The 23,049-nt window shown below is 39.2% G+C and overlaps 1 protein-coding gene across 1 annotated transcript in view; it reads left to right on the top strand.

Moving 5' to 3' along the window:
* The first annotated feature begins 109 nt into the window (after window positions 1-109).
* The window catches only part of ARMH3 (armadillo like helical domain containing 3), a 129,160-nt gene continuing 106,220 nt past the window's right edge, over window positions 110-23,049 (top strand). Inside the window, exons 1-14 of the mRNA XM_016219937.2 lie at window positions 110-217; window positions 2,815-2,871; window positions 2,981-3,127; window positions 4,323-4,430; window positions 7,134-7,226; window positions 8,024-8,098; window positions 8,220-8,306; window positions 12,410-12,466; window positions 13,646-13,689; window positions 14,751-14,811; window positions 16,634-16,680; window positions 17,211-17,286; window positions 19,258-19,351; window positions 22,874-22,975. Coding sequence (XP_016075423.1) covers window positions 116-217; window positions 2,815-2,871; window positions 2,981-3,127; window positions 4,323-4,430; window positions 7,134-7,226; window positions 8,024-8,098; window positions 8,220-8,306; window positions 12,410-12,466; window positions 13,646-13,689; window positions 14,751-14,811; window positions 16,634-16,680; window positions 17,211-17,286; window positions 19,258-19,351; window positions 22,874-22,975 — 1,150 coding nt within the window. The 5' untranslated portion in view covers window positions 110-115. The remainder of the gene's footprint in view (window positions 218-2,814; window positions 2,872-2,980; window positions 3,128-4,322; window positions 4,431-7,133; window positions 7,227-8,023; window positions 8,099-8,219; window positions 8,307-12,409; window positions 12,467-13,645; window positions 13,690-14,750; window positions 14,812-16,633; window positions 16,681-17,210; window positions 17,287-19,257; window positions 19,352-22,873; window positions 22,976-23,049) is intronic.

Below are 23,049 nucleotides of genomic sequence, written 5' to 3'. Positions count from 1 at the left end.
TCATTTTTTCTTCCTGAAAAATTTCCCATTGAGAGGTATTTCAGTAGAGTCTCCAGAATCTTGGAGAGCATTCCTAGCACTGACTCTGGTTTTCTTTTTTACAGATTCTCTAACTATGGCACAGGTAGAGAAACGGGGGGGTTTGCTCCGGAAATCTTCAGCCTCCAAAAAACCACTGAAGGAAAAAGTGGTGCTGATGTATGATGAGATTTTCATGGTAAGGCCTGAAGCCCTGCTATTCTGCATGGCTTGATTCCTTAGTTTCATGTTCCAAAATGAGAGATAACCTCACCCTTGCCTGCTACCTTCTAGTTCTTCAGAGGGTGAAAGAGGGAGAGCAAGGGTGAAAGTGAGCCCTCTCATAGTAGAAATTATGATCATGTATTAATATAGATGGTTGCCATAAGCTGGGTAAAACAATTGAAAGGAGGAAGGAAGCTTCTTTTCCTTTTTTTAATTTATTTTTTTGTTTTTAAATATATCTTTATTGATTTCAGAGAGAGGAAAGGAGAGGGAGAGAGGTAGACAGAAACATCAATGATGAGAGTCATTGATCTGCTGCAGCCCACAACATGAGCATATGCCCTGACCAGGAATCAAACCCCGATTGCCTGGATCCTAGGTCAACGCTCAACCGCTGAGCCACGCCTGGCCGGGCTCTTTTCCTTTTTTTTAAATAATATGTTTTTACTTATTTCAGAGAGAGGAAGGGAGAGGGAGATAGAAACATCAGTGATGAGAGAGAGTCATTGATTGGCTGCCTCCTGCATGCCCCATACTGGGGATCAAGCATGCAACCCAGGCATGTCCCCTGACTGGACTCTAACCTTGACCTCCTGATTCATAGGTCGATGCTCAACCACTGAGCCACACCAGCCAGACAGGAAGCTTCTTTTCTGAGTATCTTTAAGACTTGTCTTCCTTATGATCTGACTTAAGGACCCTTCTAGATGTCTGTTGAAGTTACTTTTGGCCCTAGATCTCTATGCTTCAGATATTTAAAAAAGATGCTCTATTATATTTCATCTCAAGATGTTAGTAGACAGAACAGTTGCTTAGTTAGACTATCTCATTCTCTATATGCGTTAACTGAAGAATATTAGCAGTTGGGTTTCGCTGGGTCTTCATAATTGCTGACTGATCATGACCCAAGCCTGTGTTGTAAAATATACACTGTCAGGGAAAGTTAGAGTAATTAGATGCCTTGCACGGGTACTTGCTTTCTGAAGTCCTGGTCATAAGTAGTAGTACATGTAAAATAGAATAATATCTATAAAAAGAGTTATTGTACATTGAGTTTCTACCATGTGCCTGGCATTACTCTAAACGTATAACTAAATACATTAGCTTTAATTCTGACAAGAATGGTGAAGAAGGGCCATGTTTTTTACATGTGCCATGTAAAATATAATGTTATAGATGAGAAAACGGCATCACAGCTAGAAGGTGATTTGAACTCTTGTGTCTGACTCTAGAGCCCATATTCATTCAACTTTGCCACATGGCCCAAGATAAATAATTCAATCAAGCAAAACATCTACCTCTTGGCAAAGCCTTAGAGACAGAGTTTGACATGCAGAAAATTAATACAGAGTTGCCCAGGCTAGTACAGGTGGTTATACAGAGAAAATGAGCGGGTACTAGGATCCTATTAGGGCTCTTTCTGTGTTAAGTAAGCTTGGTATACATATGATTTCTGCTTGAGTGAGCTTTGAGAATGGGAAGTGCCAGCTTCATTAGTTCCCTGAGTTTCATATATAGACAACAAAATGACATTACAGAAGTTGAGGGTCAAAGTGTGACCTTTCCAGGGGAGTAGGACTTGAGAGAAAGAGACTAAAGGCCATAAATATTGCTTCTTTACATCATCCTCAATTAAAAATCCAGAAGAGATTCCTAGTATAATATTTTCTTATTAGAGGAGTTTTTAACTAATGAAGACATTTGTTCTTGGTAGTAATTTTAAAAAGTTAAGGTAAGGTGATAGCAGACAATTGCCCTACTGATTTTTGTCATTAGCTTTCCTGTAAAGTGGGCAGTAGGGGTTATCTTTTTCTTATTTCACTCACTAACCAGAGTGTTTGACTTTCTAGAATTTCTGTTTGAAAACTATTGCTGAGAAATTTTGGATTTTAGCACTATAAGTTTGCTAATCTTTTGTACCAGTTTAACTAAGAAAAGCGCATATTAAAAACTCTGTACAGAGGACTAAGTACATATGTGAGGGCAAGTAGAAGCAGTCAACACAGGATGTTGTCAAAACCATGGCAGTATTATTGAGAGGATTCAGGTTCTGGCTTCTGCATTTGTGTAAGTCACTGAGATTTGTGGCCCCTCTTTCCTAAAAGTAGGATAATGGTTATATCTGCTGTCCTTGGCTCACTGGGTCATTGTATTTCACGTATCTGAATGGGCTTTTGAAACTGAGCATGATGTCAGTGCAGTGGGGACGTATCATAATTTGACTTGTTCAGATGATTAGGTCCACTTCTTGCTGGAAGAGAAAGATTTGAGAGAGATTCTTTGAGCCATTATTTAACTTTTGGTTCAGCAAATATATATATATATATATATATATATATATATATATATATATATGCAAACTGCCTTCCATTTGGGAAAAAAAAATCTCTAAAAACTGTTGTTCCCCATTGCAGTAGTTTGTACTGACCAAGCTAAAAGTTAATTTTGAAAAGTAATTTTAAAAGTTAATTTTGGAAGGTTATGTTGATTATGTGCAGTGACTCTTTCAAATGTGCTTGTAGTGACTTGGTGTTTAGCTGCAGATATTGAACCTGCTTATCTTGATTTCAGACAGAGGATCCCAGTAAGTGCAGTCCTCGATTTTGGGAGGAGCTCTTCCTCATGAAGGTAAGACATGGTGGCATCTGTGGATTTTCCTGGTAACTGAGATTGCCTTCCCATGTGTTCTGGGTGCTGTTCTAAAAGTGAACTCAGGCCCTTATTGTTTCCTTGGTAGGTGAATTTAGAATACCTAGAAGGCAAGCTGGAATCTCTTGATGGTGAGGAGTTAATGAAGATCAAGGACAACATTAATTGTTTATTTCAGCACTGCATCCAAGCTCTGGGAGAGGAACATCCAATTCGAGTTGTCAATGCATTGCAGGTACAAGGCTGGGAGACTGGGAAGCCTTGTTTGATAGGAGAAAGGAATTGTAACACATCTGTTGGGACCTGAGGAACCTAGAATTGCCCTTAGGTGTGAGGTTTTCTTTTTGCTTTACTTCTTTTTTTTTTTTTTTAATATATCTTTATTGATTTCATAGAGAGGAAAGGAGAGGGATAGAGAGATAGAAACGTCAATGATGAGTCACTGATCGGCCGCCTCCTGCACGACCCCAACTGGGGATCGAGCCTGAAACCTGGGCATGTGCCCTGACCGGGAATCAAACCCCGATCGCCTGGATCCTGGGTTGACACTCAACTGCTGAGCCACGCCCACCCGGGCTTGCTTTACTTCTTTAAGTAATCAAACATCTACGCCATGTTTGTTTAGTCATCTTCTTGGTTAAACAAATTGATGCTTATAGTAGTAATCTTGTCCATTTGTATAATTTGATCTAGTGCCAAGGCAGATTGTTTGACAGAATTCTTATTATTACTTGAGGGAAGGAAGAGAGAGAGAGGAAACGGAGGCAAGGTTGCTTAGTCTACAGCAAAAATCAGAGGAGTTTTTTTGTTTTTTTTTATCCTTACCTGAGGATATTTTTTCCCATTGCTTTTTCAGAGAGAGTAGAAAGGCGGGGGTGGGGGTGGGGAGAGAAACTTCAGTGTCAGACACATCGATTGGGTGCCTCCTGCTCACGCACAGACCAGGGCCGGGGATTGAGCACGCAACTGAGGTATGTGCCCTTGGTGGAACTGAACCCAGGACCCTTCTGTCTGTGGGCCAATGCTCTAACCACTGAGCAAACCAGCTAGGGCAGAGGAGATTCGATTCTTTTTTTTTTTTTTAATATGTCTTTATTGATTTCAGAGAGAGGAAGGGAGAGGGGGAGAAAGAGATAGAAACATCAATGATGAGAGAGTCATTGATCGGCTGCCTCCTGCACGCCCCCTACTGGGGACCGAGCCCACAATGTGGGCATGTGCCCTGACTGGAATCGAACAGCAATCTCCTGGATCATAGGTCAATGCTCAACCACTGAGCCACGCCAGCCAGGCTGGAGATCAAGTATTAGAGCACTTGAATGTCAGCTGTGCAAGGAGGAGGTTCTGAGGTTGCAGTCTGAGGCTACAGATCCAGTACCTTAGTTTGGAGACTTCCTCTCTAGAAATAATTCTTTCTCTCATATCTGCAGACCTTGTGTGCGCTCATTCGAGGAGTACATCAAAAGAATAAGTCTACCTCTGGGTTTGACATTATCAACATGCTGATGGGCTTTGACAAGGCAGAGCTGTGCATGAAGGTGAGGCATAAGCTGCAGCTGTGCTGTGTTTGGCTACTTCTGACAGCTGTTCATGGGTACCACCTGCAGACAGTTAGATGTACTAGAAGATTTGGACTCAAATAAATAATAGATGATTGAATTTGGCCTTGAATTTGGATGTTTTTATTTTATAGATTTGGTTTATCTGAATAAAGGAAAATTTGAAATTCAAATTTGAATTGAGGCATCCTTTGTCTGCAGGATAAAGACTGAACAGTTTATTTTTTGATTTACATCATGTGATCATACAGGCTTAAAAACGTTTATGAACTTAAAATATAACTAAATATATGAGGGTAACTATTTTTAAAAAATTAAAAAAAAAATTTTTTTATTGGTTTCAGAGAGAGAGGGAGAGAGATAAAAACATCAATTATAAGTCATTGATCGGCTGCCTCCTGCATGCCTCCTGCTGGGGATGGAACCCAAAATCTGGGCATGTGCCCTGATCAGGAATGGAACAGTGGTCTCCTGGATCATAGGTTGATGCTCAGCCACTGAGCCACTCCGGCCAGGCTGGTCATTTTTTAATTCTAGCCTATACAGGTCCTGTATATATCATGTTAAAATCCTATATTTCTCTTTCATTCTCATTATTCTAACTACTGCCTATATGATGCAGATTACTAAGTCTCTAACTTTAGCTTTAACATCCCCTCATGTGTCTCAGAGTTGTATATGTACTCTGTAAGCACTTGCTGAATATATACCCAATCATACATCCCTAAATATGTCTTGCTTAACATATTCAAAATGGAACTCATTGTTTACCCAACATCTGTTCTTCCTCATTCATTCCCTCTCAGAATAAGGGCACCTGTCTTCTCAGTCCCTAAAACCAAAAACCTGGGAGTCATCCTTGACTCTTTTCTCTTCCTCATTTTTCATATCCAGATGATCACCAAGTTCAGCTAATTTTACATCAGTTCATATGATTAGTCCTCATTTGTTTCCATTCCTGTAGACTTACCATCTTTATTTATTTATTTATTTATTTATTTATTTATTTATTTATTTATTTTAATCCTTATTCAAGGATATTTTTTCCATTGCTTTTCAGAGAGAGTAGAAGGGGGGGAGAGCGAGAGAGAGAGAGAAAAACATCAATGAGAGAGAGACATCGATTAGTTGCTTCCCGCATGCACCCCAACCAGTGCCAGTGATTGAGCCTGCAACTGAATTACATGCCCTTGGCCATAATCGAACCCAGGACTTTTCAATCTGAGGGCTGATGCTCTAACCACTAAGCCAAACAGGCTAGGGCTAGACTTACCATCTTTAAATCTGTCATCCATATTGCCACCAGAGGTATCAGTATCTTACACTCACAACTTTCCTGCTTAAAGCCCTTCATTAGTTTCCTGTCACTAACAGGATAAAGACCATACTTCTAGTTAGCCTTATAAAACTTTCATGACTTCCCTATTTATTTCTCTGTCCTCATCTCTCACCACTCATTATACTTCCATAATAATGAACTACTTGTATTCCAACTTCATATTCAGAGCTGTTTCATTCCTCATGTGTCTTTGATCATGCTAATGCCTGTCTAGAATTCCTTTCCTCCTCAAGTTTTAATTAATTCCTACTGATTTTTCAAAATTACAACCTACCCTTGAGGAGTCCTGGAATAGGTGACATAGAGCTAATTCTCTTCCATCATGTATTATTCTGTCATAGTAACCATTAAATTAAAACTCTTCTTATTTTTCTCTCCCATTAAACTAAAAACACCTTGAGAGCAAGAATCATTGTCCTACTTTTTTTCTTGTTTTTTGAGTTTATTTGAGCCAAAATTGACAACAATGCCAGGAAGCAAGATCTCAGATGCTCTTTTCTTGTATTTTTGAAAGCAAAATATTTAGCATATAGTAGACCCTGATTACATATTTGTTGAATTGAACTGAAGTAGCTTATTTTGAACCTTCACGTGACTTTTCAATGTGCTAAATCCTTATTCTCCGTTCATTTTCTTCCTTCATTTAATGTAAGATACTTCTTGTCTTCTTCCTTCTATTGTTGTATCTAAAGGTTTTATCTTTTGATTACTTTGGGTCTAATAGCTGGTTGTTAGTGCAAGTTATCAACTTCAATCACATTATCTTGTAGAATTGACCAGGATGGACACAAGCTGGTTTTGTTGCATAATGCATGTGGCCAGTGATGGCCAGTAGTGATACTGTCTCATTGTTGTTTGTTCAGTGTGCCTGCCTCAAGTGATGTGTTTTCTTTATCAACTAATGAAACTTATGTAGTTATTGAACTGTTATTATTAACCTTGAACTTAATTATTTATTTTATTATTTTTATTTTATTAGCTTATTTATTGTTTTTAGTTTATATACTTATTATTTAATTTAACCATTATTATTTACCTTTTAAATTTTTACTTCATTCTGAACTAAAGGTTTATATGAGGATGACAGGCTACAAACATTTATTTGGTAGAATAGTGAATTCTGTGTAGTTGTTCTAAAGCATTTCCCTAAAAATAGGTAGACTTAGAAGTCTTCCTTTTCTTTGTCTAATTTTGTAAAGCCTGGGCCTCAGGGAATGATAGGCTTCTTTCATTGTGTGTTATTCACATTACCCTGTGTAATATAACCCAAAATTGGAGAAAGACACAGTGCAGATACTACAATTTTTTGATATGGGTTAACACTTAACTGTTCTCTTTCTCAGAACTTGATGGAGAGTTTGGATTCGTTGCTTTGTGCAGAAGGTTCTGAAAGTCTGAAGAGTTTATGTCTGAAACTTCTCCTTTGCTTAGTGACCGTAAGGAACTCATCTATATGTTTCTTTGTCAAGGGTATTAATTGACAGCAGGGGCAAGCTTATTTGAGTACTTGAGCCCAAAGCTAGAGAGGAAGAGAAAAAAAGAAATTATCTACTGGGGCATTACATCACTTTGCTGTGTTTGAATGTGTAGGAGGAAGTTAGTTGCATGGGCTTTCATTTCTTGGAAGTTGCTCTTTGGAGCAACTGCTGGCATTTTAAAACCTGTAGGATACGTGATATTTGTTACTTTAGAGGTACCACTCCTGCAGAACTATTCTCTTCTGGATTATCACATTTGCCCTTCTCATCATGTCTCATTTGGAAATAGTTTTTGTGATTCTGAATGTTTGTATTTATTCTGACTTAGATTTCATAGCATGAAGCTGGCCTGTACCTTCTAGTGGGAGGAGGGCGAGGTATTGTTCATTTACTTCATGGTTCCCTTTCCTTGCCACCACTTGAAGACTTCTGGATCATAACCTTCTTCTTGTGCATTTGAGGATTGAAACCCAAGAAACTATTAAGCAAATGCTTGTGTGAGGGTATGAGAGAAACAATTAGAAGTTCAAAAATTTAGGGAGTTTTAATTTGCTAATTTCTTACCTGTCTAGTGTTTGTTTTAGTCTAGTGTCTATTTAGGCTCTGAAGGCTTTGGGGGAGATTATAAAGGTCTAGTAAAGTATCTAGAAAAATGTTTTAACATTTCTGTTTCTCTTAGATGCTAGTGGAGGAGCTATATATGCAGTATCGGAGTATCTCAGTGTAGTCTTTAAAAAGCCTTTTATTGCACTTAGGTGACAGATAACATCAGCCAGAACACTATCCTGGAGTATGTAATGATCAACAGCATATTTGAAGCAATTTTACAGGTTGGTCAATTCCCTTGTCACCTCTTTCTCTTTTGGGTAAACCACTTCCTGAAATCTTCTCTGCCTGTATTCCTAGGAACTAGGAGTTAGCACTCTCACACATTTCTGGTTCTTATTACAGATACTCTCCCACCCCCCAAGTCGTAGGGAACATGGATATGATGCTGTAGTCCTCTTGGCTTTGCTGGTGAACTACAGAAAATATGAGGTAAGTGAGCCCTTTAATTGATAGTTGTTATCTTTCTATAATCTTCCTACATGTGGCTGTTCCTAGAAGACTTTGCTTAATATGGAAGACATGCTCTTGGTAAATGGTATATGGATTTATTTTGATAAACCAAATTCTAAAAATCCTTTCTTAAATGCATGGGGCAAACGAAGTAGCTGTTTAAAGGAATTCTGTAGTACAGCTTCTAATAAAGTGAGTAAATATCCCTTAATATAGTAGTTCCTAGACCCAGCTTATCATTAGAATTGCCTAGAAACTTTTTTAAAAAGAAGAAATTTTGGGGCTTTACTCTCAACACACTGAATCAGAATCTTTTGAGGGGGTGTGTGACCTGGGAATCTGTATTTTTTTAAAGATCCTTTATTGAATATGATGATTTGCCAAGATTGGGAACCACTGACCTATTGCATCTGTTTTGAAAGATTGGACTTTTATATTTTTGGATTTCCTTAATGCAATCCACTTATATAAGTATCACTGTTGGTCTGGGAGCTCTTTCTGATTTTAAAGGAAATTGAAGACAGAGCCTTATTCATATTAATTCTGGAGTTCTTTTTGCCCCTGAATTAATTGGGGACAGATTTATAGGTTTTTCAGATGAAGAGCAGAACTCAGATTTCTACTTGAGTTCCTACTTAGTGTGTCTACTTGATTTCCCTCAAAAGGCAGAATACATAGAAAAGGAAGGGGGCCACTTAGGGAAGACCAGGGGCCTCACTGGGGATAGCTTTGGAGTAATAAGGAGCATTTAGCTCTCAATCCTGGATACTTGGAGTACTTTACTAAGCCCAGAAGTCAGTAATTGCATCAAGGCAACCTGACTTCACTTAATAAGTAGCAGTGCTGTGAGAAGTGGGCCAGTTGGAGGGAGGATTGTCATTTCTGAACTTCTGGATCTTTACTGAGTGATGATGTTTGATATGATTCCTAGCCAGGTCAAAAGTGATAAGTACAAAATCTGGAGCTTATTCTTACATGGAGGGATGTGGAAGAAGGGAGGCCGTGAGAATGGGCGTACTTAAAGAGAACCTGGAATATGTGGAGCAATGTTAATGTGTTATAAAAGCCAGGAGCTGATCGCTTTCATTGTCTTGGAGGAACTGACGAATGATGTTTAGAGTGACTAATAAATATGTAATTTGTCACCAACACCTGTTTACTGGTGATTTGGAGGGGTTGGTGTGGCAGCCATTTTGATCTCTGTCATGTATAACAGCCTCGGGGGCCTTATTACAACAGCAAGAAAAATGGCTGAGGAAAAATGGTGAAGATAGTTAAAGAGAGTTGAGTTATATGTGATGGGAAAGCACCATCATCAGTAATGAGTGTTTTTGGGACATTCTGCTGGATGCAGGCCAATTTGAGGCAACGGCTTGGCTTTTCTGACTGTGAACCAAAACCTGGCTCAGCCCAGTAGGGCTCTCTGAAATACCAGCCTGAAAAATTGGACATGGCCAAGGAACTGGAGAAAATCATATTTCTGGAGTGAGGCATCCATCTCTAATCTGTCAGAAGTCCCAGAAGAATTAATTCACTAGGCAAGGTCAAGCTGGTGGGTGTAATTTTACTGGGCTTTGCAGCTTTTGATATAACTCACTCACCAGAAACCATCAAGGGAGCCTGTTGACCATGGCTGAGGCAGGTTTTTGAAGAAACATGAGGAATTTTAGTTGAACATAGCAAAAGTGAAAGCTGGTGAAAAACTAGTATGAAAGGGTGTGTGCTGTGGAGAACAGTATTTTAGCTACCATGCAATCAATCTCATGACCAGTGCAGTAAGTTGTAATCTTTCCAGAAAGGTGCAGAGGGCACCAGAGAGGCTGGACGCCCAGCTAAACAGAGAAGGCAAATCAGGTGTTGGACTTAAGGAATGGAAGTGATAGAAAAGATGTCATGTAGTAAATGTAAAAAATAGTTCTTCCTCACCTCAAATAATACATTCCATTTTAGTCATTTTATCTAAAGAGATAAAGGAGGCAAAAAGAAAAAAAGAAGAAAAGGTCTAAGGAAGTGCAATGAAAAATGTTAAGTATGGAATGGTTTAGATCAAATAAAGGCAGGACCCTATTAGAGTGACCTCATAATGGCTCACTGAGTTTGTAATTTTATTTTGTGGCTGAAAAGTAGATTCCCTCCAGTTTTAAAACGTGACCAGCACAACAGGTACATAGTGCTAAAGAGAATCAGTGTCTAGAGAATAGAAATTTTCACAGCATTCATATTCTGGCCTTCTAGGTTGGCCACATCTCCAAGTGAAGTGAGTCACTCCCCAGCTGCTGCCCATTGAACATGACATTTTCCAGAAATTACAAAATTGTTTATTATGTCCAGTTGCAAGTTGCTCCTTTTCTTTCTCTCTCTTTTTCTTCCCTAAGGAGCTTCCTTTGAATGTGATAAAAATGTCAAAGGAGAAAAAAATATAGTTACCAATCACTGAGCCCTTACCATATGCCAGATACTATGCTAAGGATTTTACATGTCTTAGTTCATTTAAGTTTCATAACAACCCCAAGGAAGAAAATATTATCCTGGCATTTTACAGATGAGAAAATTGAGCTTATGTTAATTAGTGTGTCAAACTTATATCAAAATTAATAAGTAGAGGAGCTATAACTCAAACCCTTGCTTTTAGCCACCTTGCCTTTCCCCCAACTGCTGCTAAAGCACAGACAGCTCTAGGTAATCAGATGGTCCTTATTATTACCTAAAACTGTGTACTTTGGGGAAGGTGAATGGCTAGGACTTTGAAAAATTATGCCAAGAAACAGTGGCCTTTTCCTCCTAGTGTTGTTCTTATCATGGTGGCATCTCTAGGTCAGCCTATTGCTGATTTTCTTTTTCAAGCATCCACTTGTGTTTGATCTTATCTGAAGTCTGTAGCACCAGCAGGGTTTGACTGTTGGTTATAGGAGGAAGTATTGAGAGCTTTCTTCTGTTAGAACAAATGGAGTGGGTTTTACCTCCTTGAGTTGTGTTGTAGAAAACCTTATAAACATTTAGGCTGTTAAGAAAGCAAAGCTGTTTCTTTTTCCATTCCCAACTGACATTCGAAAGATGCCCTCAGAAACTTGATTAAATAAGGTCTATGTGGGGGGTCAGCCTTTTAGTTGGGTTTCCAAGTTTCTCTGTAATGAGTTTTCTTGGTTGCTGTAAAAACTGCCAATCTGAGAACTATTGTCCCTTGCTTGCCTTGGGTTAGAATTGGTGCCTGATCTACATGAGGTCTTTCTTCACATCCCATGGGTGGGATGTTTTCAAGGTGAGCAGGTCATTGGTTCTCATCTCACCAGTAGGAGATGGCCCAACTGCTTAATGAGTTTAAATATATGTTCATTTCCATATGCTGCCCAGCTGAGATTGGGTCTGGAAAAACTCAGGAAATCTTCCAATGCTGTAAGTGATGGGACAATCATTAAATCCCAGTGTCCTGACCAGATTGTAGTTTGGGTAATTACATCCTTTTTTTTCAGTTCCCCTGCAGTGTTATTTGGGTATCAGATCCATAAATGGCCTCTTTGGCTGTTAAGCAGCTGCCACTTTCCACCCCCCCAGGTGGCTTTGTTTTACGGGTGGGCAAATCAGTACTTGCATATCATTTGTGGAATGGTTAGGGAGCCTTTGGGATGAGAATGTAAGTTAGCAACTTACAAATTTGTGCCTTATGGCAAAGAAGCTTTTAAGTCCCCCAAAAGACAGTTGTCCCTATGGATTCAGTAAATTATTGGCAGAATAGGACAAAGTGAGTTTTGTGGAGTGTTCCCTTACTTTTTAGAAACAAATAAGAGGGAAACATGGGAGAAGTGGCAGACATAGGCCTGAGCTGATTCAGGAAAATGCAGGTAGAACAGAATTTTGTGTGTGTGTGTGTGTATGCATGTGTGTGCTTGGTGAATGCCCATGCACATTGAGAGATTTATTGGAAATGGGGGGAGTCAACTTACAAGATGGACTGGGTCTGGATAGTAGGAGCATTGCTGTAGAGAGAGGGCCTGATAGATGCATTTTTGTTAATATTTTGTTAAATGGTTAATGGGTTCTTAAGTAGGTCACACTCACCTTGAGTCTCCTTTCTTCTTTAACAGTCTGTGAATCCTTATATTGTGAAGCTGTCTATTGTGGATGATGAGGCCACGCTCAATGTGAGTATTTGGATCCTTGTGTATTGTTTTAATTACTTGTACTCAGTGGACTTGCAGTGGATATTTAGAGAGCAAAGAACTTTTTTGTTAATTTCATCTGGCTATAAAGAGGGAATCGGTATTCTTTCTAGAGCATTAGTGCAACTATCTTCTCATTGTGGAAGGAAGATTTGAGGGGACATTTGCTTGCTGATTATGATGAAATGGTTGGTTATATTTTGTTATAGTGTGCTGAGGTTGACTGTCCTACAGAGTCAGTAAGTTACATTTCCAAGAATAAGAAGGCTTAGATGATATATCAAAATATCATGCTGTACACTTTAAATAGCTTACAATTTTATGTGTCAATTATATCTCAATAAAGCTGAAATAAAATTTTAAAAAAAGGGAAAAAAAGAAGGCTTAGGTGACTAAACATTGATAGATTCCTTCTTGTAGAACTAGCCAGATGGTATTTATAGCTTGACTTGGCAAAGCTGAAACATGGATGATGGTGTATGTCTGTTACGATATGTCCTTGAAAGTTTAGGAATTAACATCTGATCTCTGAATATAGGGAGGAGGAAGATGACCAGGTGTCTGGCTTTATTCTCTTTCCATCTTGGCCTCTTCATTCTTCTAATTTCCCTATGAATAGAAGTGTGCATGATTCATCTTGTGGCCTTAATTGATCTTTTTGTTGTCCTTAGCAAATGCTAGAAGGAAAGTTGATAAGTCACTTTAACATTTATTGGATGCTTCTTCTCATTATACTCCTGTTTTCCTGTGGCCTGAAAGGGAGTGACTTGTCTCTATGCACCTTCATTTAGCATGGAACTCATTGTCACTTTTATTGTGGCTGTTTTAGAGACATATGAGTTTTTTTGTTTGAAGCTTCTAACTCAGTCTTCTCTTTTGAGGTGAAAATGATCCCAGTGAAATTGTCAGTGATCTGGGCTGGTCTGTTTCACCCAGCTATTCTATTAAGTAACAGTAAGACAATTAGATCAGAGAAATCTCTCCAAAGAAGTTCCTTTTGATGCTTTGGCAATGCCTCTCAGAATTTCTGTCCTTGTTGCCAGTTTTTAGGTAGAACTTCTTGGGCATGGACCATGGGGGTGTAATTTGTATTTTCCCTGGCCTAATCATAGCATCACCACCAGCCCCTTATTTCACCTATGCTATCTTTTTTCTTTGTAGGGAATGGGGCTCGTGATTGCTCAGGCTTTATCTGAGTACAACAGGTAAGTCCACCTTTCCAGAAGAGAAGGGTATAATTTTCACTTGAATTGGTTGAGTAGGAAACAGATTTGTTAGAGTTCTTGGGTGAACTTGCCTTACCTATGCTAGAAGAGTATTCAGAGGTACAGCTGCTGGCAGATGTATTTGCTCTAGCTTGGCTGGATGGCTTTAGCAGGGGTTGTTTCTAACACCTGAGGAGAAGCCACCAGGCTAGTGTTTATCTTACTTTTAAACAGTTAGGCACATTCTTTGCAACCTTTAGTATTTTATTGCAGAGCATTTAAACTAGTATTTCAGCCACAAGCAGGCTCTTCCATTTAGCCCAGTGTATCACACACATATCATTTTCTGTGTAAAAAAAGGCAGCGAAGCACTACTTTTTTGTATGCTTAAAAAAAAAAAATTAAAGGAGAAAACATTGAATTAGGTCTAGCTTGCTAGGTGTTTCTTTTTCATTAGGAATCAACTGTAGTTTTCTGGAGTCCCTGTCTCTTCTGGGGACTCTCTTCACTGATGCTTGCTTTTCCTCCTGCTGTGAACGGGGAAAGATCTGATATTCAGTGAATGGAAACCAGAAGTGTCCTCGATCCTACCAAGGGACAGGCAGGATCTTTCTTGCTTCTTTCCATACGTTCCTCACACATGATTGGGTGTTGGACTTTCAAATTTGTCCCATCTCCACAAATAGTGTAGCACTCAGATTTTCCCATCCTCTTCCTTCAGAAACAAACAAGAATTTCACTGTTACAGTCTTGAAATAATTTCACTGTCACACTTTTCAAGTAATAGTCTGTTTGGGAAATAACTGGATCAGCCATATGTTAGAGCAGTTTCACACTTTTGCAGCTTGCTTTCTAAGTCTCTACCAAAGTAGCCAGTACCTCAGGAGCAGATGCGTGCCTCTTAGCTTTCAGGGGAAACTGCAATGACTAGATTGTCATATTGCTTTGTTTTCTGGAGTCAGTGAATTCTGTGAGTGCCCTGCCCTGATTACTTAGAATGCTAAAGACAAAGATGTAGTTGATAAATAATACTAAAGTTGAACTTAGTTATTTTTGTTTAGGCAGTACAAAGACAAGGAAGAAGAACACCAGAGCGGTTTTTTGTCTGCTTTAACAAATATGGTAAGTCCTACTTGTTTTTTCTCTCCTGCTCAGAAATGTAAGAGATCTGTAGAGGTAGACAAATCTGGACTCAGAAGTTTAGATGTTTGAGCTAATGAGAGAGAGGGCTACTCAGAGCAGATTATTTTGAGAGCTGTATCTTTTTTAGTGATTTTCAAACTAGAGTGAGATAGGGGAAAGGAGAGCTCTGATTTCTCTGAGACAGATTTTTTTCAAATTAATTTAGTTTTTAAAGGCTACAATAAAGGTGCATATTAAGGCAGATTTCTGCTTTCTAAAGAGATGACCTTGTTTGAGGACTGACCCTATGAAATACAGAAAAGGATGGTTTAGATCTGAATCTAACCCTGAGTACTCCTTGGCTATCTTCTGTCGCCACTTGTTTCCTCATAGCTGGTCCTGGAGTTGAGGGATTGGTCTAGTGGATCTGAGCCACCCGTCTAAAGGCTTAATGGGTTGAGAGGTCCATGGTCTAGGAAAGTTATTAATCTACTTTGCAAGACTGCTAAGCAAAGTTTCTCAACCTTGGTATCATAGGCATTTTGGGCTAATCTGCAACTAATTTTTAAGAGATAAATCTAGCAGGTCTTAGAATCTAGGCAGATCCAGAAAGTCTTTTTGGGCATTAGTAGTCAAATAATCAGCCCTAGGACAGGACAATTTTGAGTTCATTGTAAGAAATAGTCATCCCTCTACCCCTCAAAAGGCATCTCCCCTTGCCCAATGCCTATTGTCCTTTCCCCCTTCTTTCTTAGAGCCTACTCTCAGGGAGGACTTGATAAGCTCTTTAACTCTGAGCATCAATAACTAAAGTCTCTCAGAGGTCAGAGCAGTTTGAGCGCTATATTAGTGTTTGGTTAGATGACTTATAATTATATTGCTCTTAGGGATCTTTGCCTTTTAGCCAAGAAGAAAACATTTTGTAACAAACAAATGAAACTCCAGCTGCATAGTTTTGGATTGGACATCAGTAAACAGGTGGAAAGGTATTTTTAGAGGGATGGGCATCTCTCTCAATGCTTCTGATATCATACATATCGGAGGCAACATTTACTTATTCACCTGCCCTGCCTCGGACACAAACTAAAGATTTTGTGATCTGAAAGATGGACAGTTGGTCTCGCATAGACAATTCTGGTCTGAAACTCAAGTATTCCCCTGAAGACGACTTTGTGTCGGATGAAATTAGCCTACTTTCTGTGTTGTTCTTCATGAATTAGTTTTTTACTTTAACAAAGCAACTTCCAGGAAAGATGCAGAGTGATGATGTCTAGGTTAACATTTGCTCGCTGTCAGTGGTTACTATACTTACCCATTGAGGAGGAGAGCTGGACAAAGGGTACTGGGGTTTTTTGTTTTTTTAAAATGTGTTTTTATTGATTTCAGAGAGATCAGGGGAGAAGGAGAGAGAGATAGAAACATCAATGATGAGAGAAAGTCATTGATCTGCTACCTCTTGCACGTCCACCACTGGGGACTGAGCCTGCAACTCTAGCATGTGCCCTGTCCAGGAGTCAAACTGTGACCTCCTGGTTCATAGGTTGATGCTTAACCATTCAGCCATGCCTGCCGGGCTAGGATTATTTTTAAGTCCCTTTAAGGAAAGATGATTTAGTGGTGTTCTCATGAAAATTTATTATGATTCTTTTAAGACCTTCAAAGTGAGATGATTTTGGTGTGTATATGACTGATGAGCCCAGAGTTCCAAATTCCCTTGGGCAGCAAGTAGCTTGTTTTTTCACTGATCAATGAATGGCTTCTTAGGCAGAGCTCCTACTATATTTTCTTACTGTAAGCATGCAATTCCCCTTTTCTTCCACAGGTGGGCAACATGTTCATAGCAGATGCCCATGAGAAAATCTCAGTACAGTAAGTGCCTGACGTTCTTATGTGGTGACTTGAATTTAATGTGGGCTTGCAGACTGAATATGAGAGTGTGAAACGTTATCTCTTGTTAATCTTTTATAAATTCACACTTTTTTGGTGATGTATCAAATGTTTCTTGAAAAAGGACTCTTAGAAACCTCTACTTTGGATCCTGTTATTGAGCCCCAGGAAGCTGAGAAACTATTCCCAGCTGTCTTTGGAATGAAATGCAAGAGGGCTGGGTATCTGAGCCAGTAAAGGACTTAACTGAATTGGGGTGAGAAAATGAGAGTGAAAATAGTGAATGAAGTAGATAAGAACTAAGGAATTAAAATTAAGGCCCTTTACTCTTTTCTCCTTGCCTGTATACACTTATGCTGGATGAGGAGACAAAGGGATAAGGCAATAAAGGAAGTACCAGGAACTTAAAAGCGTTGATCATGAGGAGCTAGGGTGAAATCTGATGTTGATGGTTATATTGTTCTAACTCCTCTATTATAAGAGCTTCTTCAATTTGTTCTCTTTTTCTTTAGAACCAATGAGGCCATCCTTCTGGCACTCTATGAAGCTGTTCATTTAAATCGCAACTTCATCACAGTGTTAGCTCAGGTTGGTTATCTTGAAAACTTCAATTCATTTTCTTCCTGAATTTCGTACAGATTCACTCTCCTGACAAGCCTCTGGCTTTGCCTGTTGAAGTCCTGCTTTGGTAAGTGGTGGTAACAAAGAGTTGCACCAGTTGCCTTTGGTTTGTGCTGTCCTCAAGTATGTATGTTTCCATCTGGTGCAAAGTGGGTCTGATAACATGTAAAGTTAATGGTTTTAACCAGTTTTTACTGATCCTGTTAACCCAGATGAGTTGAGATTATTTCATTTGGCTCACTGGAAATCCCTTTGTATTGTTTGCTTATATGGATTTTTTTATTTTAAAGAATAGTTTATTGATTTTTAGAGAGAGAAGGCGAAGGAGAGAGAGAGAAACATTGATATGAGAGCGTAACAGTGATTGGCTGTCTACTGTGTGCCCTCTACTGGGGATGAAGCCTGCAGCCAGGCATGTGCCGTGACCAGGAATTAAACCGGCAACCTCCTAGTGCACAGGACAGCGCCCAACCAACTGAGCCATACCGGCCAGGGCTGCCCATATGGATTTTTATATCAGGCTTTCTGTGTTCTAAACCACTGGAATTATGACTGGAGATAAAATAGGCCAAGTCACTTATCTTATTATATCATCAATTTCTAGAGAAGAAAAGTAAAAAAATATCCTGTCCAGAATAAGGTTAGTTGTTAACAGAAAAAATGGTCTACAAATAAAAACATGAAGTCAATACTGAGTGCTGGGTCATTTGCCTAAGGGATAGCCTCAGTAGTTGAAACAGAGGGGACTAAAATAGGCCGAGAACTCAAGTGCTGTCCATGAAAGCTGTCTTAAAAAATTGATAAAGCGTTTTCATTTTAAAGCCCTACTGCTTAAAATATGTATTAGGTTTCTTTTAAAGAAAGATTTGTTTATGTTTTTTTCTCAAAGGGCAGATGTGTATGGGATCCACTGATTGTGTTTAACAAGAAAAGGTCATGCTTAAAGGGCAGTGTGCTGGTTTGGGGTCTGCCTAGGAGGACACATGATTTTTCATGACTGATAACATAAGAGACTTTATTTACTATTCTTACTATATTCCTTGTCTGCTTTCTGAATTCTGTAACTGTAACTGATTTTAAAGGAAGGTAAAAGGCTGGTAAAGCTGTTGGGGAGGAGGAGGAAGTAGCTTACACTCAGCTTAATTCTCAAGAGCTGATGTGGCAGAGATGGCTAAGGTAGGTCAGGGACAGAGGAGCCATCTGTTTTGGTCCCCAGTGGATGCGTACCTCATGTCTTTACCTCCCCATCCCACACACTCTTGCTTGTGGTAGAACAGGGAGGCTATCATCTACATAGCTCTTTTTTTTTTTTAAAATATATCTTTATTGATTTCAGGGAGAGGAAAAGAGAGGGAGAGAGGGAGATAGAAACATCAATGATGAGAGAGTCATTGTTCAGGCCCGCAACCCGGGCATGTGCCCTGACTGGGAATCGAACCCCGATTGCCTGGACCCTAGGTCGACGCTCAACCACTGAGCCACGCCCGGCTGGGCTGCATAGCTCTTTTTATAGTACCTGTTATCCCTTTGGCTCACCTGCATTTATTGTCAACTATGTAGTTATTAGAATAGTCTGTAGATGAGGTTAATCTGATGAGAGTAGTCCTTTCCCAGGTTCAGATAGGACTGTAGATGCTTCACCCTTTTTTTGTAGAATATTCCTGTGTATTTGTTTTGTCCAGTTATTTGTTTGTATGGTTCTTCAGAAAAACTTATATAATGAGAACTTAGTTGCTTACAAAAAACTAGCCCACGGAGCTTCTTATTAGTGTTTAGCAAGCGTCAACAGTAATCAGGTAGTCATGGGAACTAAATGTAGAAGCAGTCCCTCCTCAGTGAGCTGTCTGTCTCTGAGGCCAAGGATACCAGAAAGGATATTAATCAGAGAAAACTCAGAACTGGATTTTCTCTTTCCTTAGCATCTGTGTTCTTTTTCAGAGTCATCCAGAGATAGGCTTGGTGACAACCCCTGTCAGTCCTACTCCAACAACCCCAGCCACACCACTTGGTACCACACCACCCTCCTCTGATGGTAAGCCCTCAGCCTCTTGTTTTCTTGATTAATATGGTTTTGAATCTTTCAGGGTGAGCATAGCTGTGTTCAACAAAGAACAAAGTTGTCTGTTCTTTCACTTTAAGAAATTGGAAAATACTATCCTTTAGGACTCCTTAAGCCCCAAAGAAAACTTTGGAAAAGATAGTTATGTGTTTTTCTCTGTGTAAGAAGCTACATAATTCCAACATGTCCTCCTCAGGGAATGGTTGACTCATGAAGTGCTAGATCTTAAAAGGACCTCAGAGGTCAGTGATACTAGTCCTGCCAAACTCTCAGGGTACTTGTGAGGCTCATATGAGATATTTTATGAATATCTTACTGACATAAATGTATAATAGTAATGTTATCTCATGTTATCATTTGACAAATAAGGGAACTGAGGCCAGAGAAATAAGTGGTTTGCCTAAGGTTAGCGAGAGTTGCAACTAAGAACCAAGACATGAATCAGGGCAGGGAGCCATGTCTATTTTTATCACTACTATCTGCCCAGCATAGTGCCTGGCATGGTCATTGCTTAGTAAATATTTGTTGAATAAATGAAAGAGTGAACCTGGGATTAATTCACTGTTATGTGTCTGTTAGCCAGTTCCACCTAGAAAATGACAAGCTTTGAGTGTATTATAGTTGGGAGTTTGGTGGGTATTTTAAGACTTCTCCCCCTAAAAAGTAACTAAAAATTTTCCCACTTTATAAATGTTATGGCTGTAACTGAAGAAAAAAGTAACAGAAAGAGATTGTGAATTTTGTCCAATAAACTTGTGTCACTTGAGCCCAGCCAGTGTGGCTCAGTGGTTGAACATTGACCCATGGTCCTGGAGGTCACGGTTCGACTCCTGGTCAGGGAACATGCCTGGGTTGTGGGCTTGATCCCCAGTGGGGGACATGCAGGAGGCAGCCAATCAATGATTCTCTCTCATCATTGATGTTTCTATCTCTCCTTCTCCCTTTCTCTGAAATCAATAAAAAATTTCTTTAAAAAAAAAAAATTGTGTCACCTGAGTTGGTTCTACTGTAAGCTAAATGCCTTTGATGGAACACCATAACCAAAAAATAATCTTTGTTAATAATTGATGTTTTGCCTCAAATGTTGACCTCATTTTGAGTAAAGAAATATAGGAAATCTAACTGATCCTTCCTTTGTGCCCCCTACTGTCTGTATGTGAAATGACCTTCTTTGATCTGCTTTCCCTCGTTTAAATTTTCATATTGGATATGTGGCAGTAGGATTTCAAGGTAGTACAAGCAGCATTGGTACAGAAGCATGACAAGAAGGTGCCGTTGATATTCAGGTCTATGATAGTAGCAAATTGAATCTGTTTAAAATTGAAAGACAAAATCCAAGATATTTTAATGAGAAAGAACAAGTAGTGAGGATTACCTAATTATCTCTGCTTATTCAGGTCACTGAGTAATCCAATGGAAATACTGTTCTTTCTCTTTAAGGATAAAGCCTGCCTGGTTACCATGGATATATATACACACACACACACATATATATATGAGTTCCATGTGATGTTGGGCTTTGGATGCTTCAGAGAACTGCCTTTCAAACTGTTCATTGTGAGCACTTCCACCCACACACTTGATTATGCAATGGCAGGATTTGTGCTTACTTACCTACAACTAGAGAGCTTTTATTTTTTTAGTGGGAAATGGAGTCAGCCCACTTTCAAATGACTGCCTCCCTTTGACAAAGGCTGCTGGGAAGAATTATGAAGCCAAAGATCAAGGAATAATTTCCCTAGGAAGGAGATTTTAATTTATGAGGGATTTGACCCTCTCTTATTTTGTTCTTTTTCCCCTCTCCTAGCTCATTTCCTTTCTGTAGGGGTCCTAAATATTATAACCTTGTTTCAGGTTTTTGTTTTTAATTATAGTGGTGCTCAGTAGTCCAGTTATAAAGGTATATCACTGAAAGCCAACAGTTTAGCTGTAACATTTGTTCTCAGCTCAGACTTGACATTTGACAACTCAGCCTTGGCATGGGAGGACTTTCTGGTAAAGTAAAAATACATATACTTATATATTTCTACATATTATATAAGACAGTTTTTCAATTATTGCTATATATGAGTGGGGGGAAAAGTCCCACCTACCAGTGAGATGCCTTTTTGTATTGGACAAAGGAATGATTATGGCCTCTGAGCTTCAAAATTGGCTGTAGTAGTTTGAAATGACAGTCTCAGGTCATTTACCCATAGCAAGAATTAAGACCTTTTAGTATTTCAACATAAAAGTATATTTGTCTTTTATTAGTTCTTGGGGGCTGAACTGTGGGAAAACAGCCAAGGGTGGGACACACTAATTTCTTCTCATGAGGCTTTTTCCCTGCTTGCTGTGTATTATGGATCCATAATATGCAAATGTTTCCCATTGTTAATAAATGTTCTCTGCATATATCATAATAACTCCAGAGGAATCCATTATGGTATGAATACATATTATGAATATCCCAAACTCAGCTGAGTCTTTCTGGGTGGAAATACAGTAGAAAGCTATAGATTCCCTTGCTTATCTGGGCCATTATGAGCCTCCTTTTCCTTATATATTATGTCTTAGACGCTGTAAAAGCACATAACAAAATGTCTAAGTCTAATTTAAAGTTCTAGAAACTTGGGGAATCTACATAAGATTGTTCTGTGTGGGTCAGCCCTGGTCTGGCCCCTCACTGTTCATTGGGACTGTGACATAGAGAGTGGGAGGTGTGGTGTGGTAGTTTTTCTGGGAAATAGCAGCCGCAGGGTATATAAAAGTCAATTCCCAGGCTGTCCCAAGCAATAATGTCCTCCTATTTTCAGTCTGGTATTTCTTTTTAAGCTCCCTTTCACTAGGGGTAAGGGACTAAGGAGTACAATTTGAACGTAGTTCTGCCTTAACTTTTTCCCCTTCCATCTTGGGTATTTCCAGCCTAAAGGCTTATTCTCAAAATGGAGCAAGATTTCTCCTTATTAGGAATGAATTGTCATTTATTTTAAGCAGGAGACGCATCAAAGCAAAAATCATTTCTATTCAGTACAGATCTTTCCCTTAGGTACAAATCAAAGTGCCTTTAAGAAGGACCCTGAACCTTTTTGGGTTATTTGGAGCTGGAAGTGGAATCAAAATACCCTTTTATTACTGGAAATATAGGGGGGAACACTTTGTATAGTATATGGTTGTCTAACTACTGTGCTGTATAACCTGAAACTAATACAAAATAATATTGAATGTGAACTGTAATTGGAAAAAAAATACCCTTTTTAGGATGTTGGGAAAAAAGCACTGTTCCTGGAGACTGGCCCTCCTAGATATGAGAGAAGGGCATTGGGCTTAATCTTGGAAATAGGAAGGGCTTCAGGGGCCTAGGAAGACTAGATAAAGGTTTTATGGTAAGCACTTGGTCCTCCCTCTGTTGCGGAAAAAACTTATTTAGTGATTTCCTTGTCTGCTGGCAAATTGGTTATGGTGGTAGAAGTGTTAAGTAGTATACACTAACTGCATTTCATTGTACTATTGCAGTTATAAGTTCTGTGGAACTCCCACTGGATGCAGACGTACAGACCAGTAATCTACTGATAACCTTCTTAAAGTATAGCTCCATTGTCATGCAGGACACCAAAGGTAAGGCATGCTACTTTGGGGGCTCAGGAAGCAGAAGGTGTGGCAGGCAGCCGCTTAGCTAGAATCAAGAAATA

Source organism: Miniopterus natalensis, chromosome 14 (assembly GCF_054644295.1).
Source record: "Miniopterus natalensis isolate mMinNat1 chromosome 14, mMinNat1.hap1, whole genome shotgun sequence".
Taxonomy (NCBI): domain Eukaryota; kingdom Metazoa; phylum Chordata; class Mammalia; order Chiroptera; family Miniopteridae; genus Miniopterus; species Miniopterus natalensis.
This window is presented reverse-complemented; position numbering and strand designations above follow the sequence as displayed.